The sequence below is a fragment of the Symsagittifera roscoffensis genome, chromosome 7, assembly GCF_963678635.1.
Source record: "Symsagittifera roscoffensis chromosome 7, txSymRosc1.1, whole genome shotgun sequence".
NCBI lineage: Eukaryota > Metazoa > Xenacoelomorpha > Acoela > Convolutidae > Symsagittifera > Symsagittifera roscoffensis.
The window spans coordinates 32,325,294-32,331,581 of NC_087068.1; the positions used below are offsets into that span (position 1 = coordinate 32,325,294).

At 37.0% G+C, this 6,288-nt stretch overlaps 1 protein-coding gene across 10 annotated transcripts in view; it reads left to right on the forward strand.

Moving 5' to 3' along the window:
• Positions 1–4,506, forward strand: part of LOC134850981 (protein unc-80 homolog) — a 107,142-nt gene extending 102,636 nt beyond the window's left edge. For 8 of the 10 annotated variants that reach the window (XM_063866827.1, XM_063866832.1, XM_063866829.1 and 5 more), the window contains 3 exons: positions 1,742–2,179; positions 2,830–3,002; positions 3,864–4,506. In XM_063866827.1, coding sequence (XP_063722897.1) covers positions 1,742–2,179; positions 2,830–3,002; positions 3,864–4,337 — 1,085 coding nt within the window. In that variant the 3' untranslated portion in view covers positions 4,338–4,506. Of the gene's footprint in view, positions 1–1,741; positions 2,180–2,297; positions 2,325–2,829; positions 3,003–3,863 lie in introns of all 10 variants that reach the window. The other 2 variants (XM_063866828.1, XM_063866831.1) reach the window with 2 other exon arrangements.
• The last annotated feature ends 1,782 nt before the right edge of the window (positions 4,507–6,288 follow it).

Below are 6,288 nucleotides of genomic sequence, written 5' to 3' on the forward strand. Positions count from 1 at the left end.
CCGACTTTTAAAGAAAGTGAGGATACTCGGGGAGTTTTTTTTTCAATTCAGACCAATTTTACAAAACTCTGGTCCTTTGGGTGATTGATCTCTTGATCTGCTTGAGCCCAGCCGTGAGTGCACTCCACTATAGCAACCTTCATCGAGACTTACTGAACGGCTCGTTTTATAAATTCCACGCCTGGCGAATTATTTCGAACTACAAAATAGTTCCAAATTGAATTGAGACAGCTAATTGGTTGTATTAATTCAATATACAACTCAAATTGTAACTCTTAAAAATTAATATGATCAACCAAAACATCATAGTTTTGCCCTGATACAAGCCATCTTGTTCATGAAGTTATGGGGGTTTAAAAAGTGCCAATTTGGGAAAATTAACGCGCGATATATTTAGTGCTATCAACGAGTAAGCGAAAATTTAATCCGTCTCATAAATTGTTCCAAATTGATATGAGGCATGCTATTTGGTCTGTTTGATGCTTGGCTTTATGCAAAATCTATCACTTTTTACTCACCTTAACCGTTGGGGGGGGGGGGTAATGTAAAAAACGCATTTAATATTTTTCCTTTTTTTTTTAATTTCACCCATTTTTAACAGCGAAACACTACTCCATAGGCCTCAAAATGCAGTGGAAACATTCAGAGCTTCCCCATAGTACGAGCAGTCTTGTTTGAGCTACCATCAGCGAGTTAAAACGATTTTATTATCATAGAACTCGTGCGTCCTTGAAATCAAAATGCAGAAGAACGTATTCCGCATTACTTAAACCTCGGGTTTAAACTTTATAGGGAGGGCTTGCTAGACGGTGGAATCCCTCATACGCGCAGGATCGAATGCGCGAAAATAAAAATCAGCTAATCAGATTTCAGTAATCTAAAATTTGGAAAGAAAGTAAACAGTTCCAGGGACAAATTTGCCGAATATAAAAGCAGCATTAATATGCAAAATTTTCAAATTGTCACTGACCGCCGCCAAATTGGAACAAATTTTATTTTTCAAGATCTTTGTTATGAAAGAAGTTAAATATTACTTCGATTAATTCATTTTAATTGAATGGCAATTGCTTCTTTTCAAAAATTGACTTTCGGCTTATTTTGTTTTAGGTCTTTCGCGCATGAGAATAGCCCCCTTGCTAGACATTTATGTATAAAACTTCATTTTTCATTGTCGGGGTTGGTGTTCAAATTTATCATGGGGTCCCAAAACACGTTAACTCAGATGCTTTTTATTACAAATCTGTGCGAAAACTGCTCCAAATAGTTATAAAAGGTTTTTTCAATTGAGTATATTTTTTTTACCTTTGAATAGATTTTTCTTATTTTGAATAAGTAAAAACAAAATTATCTAGCACTTCGGTTCACCTTCATAATCTCCAATTGTAGAGGGATGGGGGGGGGGGGGTGCTAAAATGACAGTAAATAAACCAGCTGAAGTATAAACCAACCGAAAATGCGTGGATTATATAAACCAGCCGAAAAATTACATTATATAAATGAAATTTACTTAGCTATCGGAAATGTTACATAATTGTTACATTACTATTGCATAACGCTTACATATTTCCTGGTTGATATTTCGGCTGGTTTTTATTTCGGCTGGTTTGTATAGCACCGGTAAAAATATGTCTAGACCAGACACGTTTATGAGAAACTTGTATAGAAGTTATATAACTGAGAACTAGTATGAATAGAGATCGATTGTTGGATATTATCTGTTTTTCAATTCTACCAATTTCAGAAGCTGTCGAGGACCAGATGGAGGAACAGAAGTCTCTTTTACATGAGCACCAGGTGATAAAACACACACCAAGTGTGCCACTCCCAACACCCACCAATGTCAGTCGAAGCTCCTCTCTGAAGGGAATCCTCTCCTCTACCAAATCACCCCTCACCCCAACCAAGAACCGCCAATCTTCAGGCCACACTCCAAAGTCACTCAGTTTCAAAAGGAGCTTCAAGGGTGCCAAAGTCAAGAACAAAACCGATAAACTAGCTAAGAACCCGTCTCCTAAAAAGATTCCCAAAATGCCCGGAGGAAAATGTAGTCTCCCACCGAACATGGTACCTGTGGAACAGGATGACTCCTCCTATTCTGAAAGAAGACCCCCTCCGCTGCCCCGATTCGTACTGAACCCTAGCAGGCTGATTGATAATGTAGTGGACCCAGCTGCTAAAGGTAAAATTTAAAAGAAGACCCAGTATGTACTTCAAAATTACCAATCAAAAATAAAGATTACTGTAACACAAAAATTTTGGACTCAAGTTTTACCCAAATTGACCAGTTTTGTATTTAGCGGACTCCTTGAAAATGCATCGGAAGAGTAAGTTTTGGAAAGCTTGCTTTTATATTAGCCAATATGTCCGTTAAAGTTTTTTGACTTAATTAATTCTCGAGAAAAAGCCTTTTCCTGCTAACTTCTCCTCAGAGTTTAAATTCATGAAGTACACTTAATTTAGACTACCATCACTACTAAGCTTTCCGTATTATGTAGATCATAAGGCCTAATCAACAATATTAAGTTCAGCTTGGATCACATCAGTGGTAACGCTTCATTTTTTAACTAATAAATTGACACGCTATGTTTAGGTATCAGTTTATAAGTCAAGGCCATGAACAAATAAAACCCTGATATTATGGGGGAAATCTGATATTTTGACAAAACTTTTTGCCTGAAAGCTTGTTCATAAAAGCATTTCAGTCGAATAGGGCTGGCCGATCTTAAATCATTTCATTTTGATACGCCAAATTATAGGCTTAGTATAACAAAATGGATCCGCATTAGGAGAGTTATTTCTCGTGCTCTTTTGCTCTCCATCCTGTTCCAGTTCACTTAATTGTGTCACGTGGTGTCACTTGTGTAGAGATGGGCGGTGCCGGAGGGGGGAGGAAGGCGTCTATTGCGGAGAGTGTGTGCACAATTGAGGATGTGGAGAACTACAGTGAACTTCCTCTCACAGGGGGAGCCCTCCCCCCACGACCCATCATGCGGCTGCTACAAGTTAGTACCTCGTAAGCTTATAGGGTGGGGGCGCAAAAGCAGCAGGGCCTTGTTTGTTCATTATTAAGATTATTAATTTGGGGAAAATCGAACAAGTTTCCCCTGATGTGCAGCACTTTCAGCTTGATTTTCTGCACTGAGAATTGTTGTGTTGGCCCTCACTGAAGCAACCAGTTTTCTCCTTTTCTATCCTCTGTGAGCTTCAATTTATTTGAATGAAAGTAATTTGCTGAATTCAACGATAATGCTTAATAGCATCTCCACATGTGAAACTTTACATGATCAATTTACACCATTATTATTTTTTTAAACTCGTTAACTTGTGTCATCGGCATGTAATCGGGTATCCAGGTTGTCATGAACATAAAAATTACGGGTCTTATGCAATAAACGGTCCGAAATTATTAATTCAAAATAGACAATCAAAATCAAGCAACACAGTCAGGCATTTCTATCAACATTTTCAGCAGATAAAAGGATTCGCCAAAAATACAAATTGTGGAACTTTCTCAAATAATCAAAATAAGTTCAAGTCACTTGTGAAGCTTTGCCCTGACAAAAAAGTACAATGTCTTCAACAGAACAAAATTTCTATATGTTCGGTTATTTCGGCTAATAAATTCATCTACTTGAAGTTTAATTGAAGTGCCGGACCTGTCTATCCAATCAGACTCAACGCCATAAGAATTTTACGGTCACAAATACTGATTTTGGGCCGTTAAGTGCATGAGACCCAAAAATACAAAATTTAGAATCTGATCATGTTCAAATATCAAATCAAAATCAGACTGGGACATTTTTCGTATTTCATTCGGGTGTTAATGTTGAAATAAAATTCTTAATCAAATCTTATATTTGCAGGCCAAAAAGTCTGGAATTACTGGAAACTTTGGCTCTCGCCGATCTAGTCAGGAATCGGGCATGCAAGGGGGCCTGAAACTAGCACCGCTGCAACACATGGAGTCCCTGGAAGAGTGGTCCTCGGGTGAGAGTATGGCCATGTTTAATAACTTCGGCGCTGATTCGGTCAGCAACCTCGCGAATGTTGCTGGCAAGCGAAAGTGGTCGGCTGGAAGCTTCGTGGCGCCTGGCTCTCAATCCGGAGGCCGGATATCCCTATCCTCAAAGCTCAATCGAAGTAACCCAGACCCAAATAACTTGATGACTAGAACCAAACTGAGCAAGGATACTAGTGTACCAAATTTTGCAACCGCCATGCTGGAGGAAAACTTGAACAATGGGGAAGAAGGGGCTAGGGGCAATTCACGACCTGTATCTGTGGTAATTGAGATGGAGTCACTTATGAACAAAGACTCAAACTCAACTAAAGTCTAAAAACTCCGCTTACGTCTAAACGCATTTTCGTCTTCAGTACCAGATGATAACTAGATATCACTAACTTCAGCAATATGATTAATGCAATGCAAAACACTAAATGTAAGAATGCAAATATGGGCCAAAATAATAGATTACAATTGTCAGATAAAATTGAAATAGCATGAAATTGTTTTTGACTTCCCTGAAAGATACTGTTTTTTTTTAGTACACACAAATAACTGGCCCAGGGCTTCTCAATAATTTTTTTCTCAAGATCATAAATTATTCTTTTTTTGTTCAACTAGTTCAGTTCACGTTTATATCGTGGTACAATCAGTTATTTTGCCAGAAATCTGGAAATAAACTATTCATATTCGAACAAACTACAACAGCTAACATATATCATAAAATTGATTGCACAATAAAAACTCACAATAGAACATAGATTGCACAATAGAATTGTTTGCTCAATAAAAAATCACAATAGAACATTGATTGCACAATAGAAGTGAATGAACAATAAACTGTTTGATCAAAAATCAATTAGTTGCAATGAAAATATGTTGAACATAAATATACTGCAATAAATGTCAATGCTTCATTTCCCTGAGTTTATCGCTCGGGGAAGGCTCTCCTCTGTCCAGAATGACTCGCTCAGTTTCAAAAACAGCTGCATCTCTAAATTTTGCTGCGACAGACTTTGTAAATTGTTAAAAGAATGTTCTGCTCCTGAGAAAAATCTCTCGATCAGGTGAGATGTGAACTTTGTTTTGATGAAACTGCTTTTAATAGTTGTTTTGAGGCAACCAATAATTGCTTTCTCGCAATCAATTAATTGCAATTTTCTCTGTTAACAATCAATACATTCCGCCTAAAACATTGACAAATGGTTGCAATTAATTTTTGAGAGGCCCTGAACACTGACCCGGAAAGATTTGAAACCTGAGGAATGAGCACAAATTAGTAAAAAGAAATTATGTTAGTTGCTTCTTATTCTTCGAGAAAGCCTGTGAAAGCAGTGACGGCAAAAATAAGCCAAAAACACGAGCCGGATACCCAACTAGAAGGTCATGCTACTTTTTTTGTCGCTTGTTGCTGGTGAAGGGTGTAAATGCAAACATCCGAGTTTAGATAATAGTTACTTAATTGTAACACTTCAAAATCTCCCAACATAGCTGTCTTAAAGCTCAAGTTTCCATTTCAAATAATCACTGCACTTTGCTATAACTTGATTTTAAAGAATTCCTGGAAACTTTCGCTGGAAAAAGTTCAATAGAATTATCAGCTGCATTTGTGATCATTTTTGCCCTAATTTGTGATCATTTTTGGATATTTGGACTGGTGAAGTTGTTTTTCGGGTGCTTGCTCTTTTCTGAACTTTTCGGATGTTTGAACCATCTAATGTTTCCCCGGCACTCCTGGTGAACACTCCGGCTACTGACTCGTTGCCTACAAAATCTTCTTAAACTGGATATAATTTTTTTATATAGTTGACCTATTCGGGTGAAAGCAGTTTAAATTCAGAAATCAGAAATATTGCTTTATGGACGGAATAAGTATGAAGACTCCTCTAACCTAATGTAGTGTTTTTTGTTCAGAAACTGTCGATGCCTTATTCATATTTTAACAATGAAATAAAACAATTTTTTGATGAATCTGGAACCTGATCTAAACTATATTTTATAATTGGATAAATTGGATATTTTACCACTGTAAAATATTTAATATTAAACAATCATAATCCATCTAACTAACAACCCACTTATTTATAAGTGCTGAAATTACTTGTAATTTCAGCACCAGAGAGATTTGAATTTAACTTAGAAATTAGTTGCCTCTCCAAGAGAACTTCAGCAGTTGCAATAAGCCAGTATACTCTAGATCTATTGAGCCTAGCAGAGACTAGTTAAACACCCTGAGACTAGTAGATATAAGAGTAGGATTAGGATCGGTATTAGACTAAGAAGTT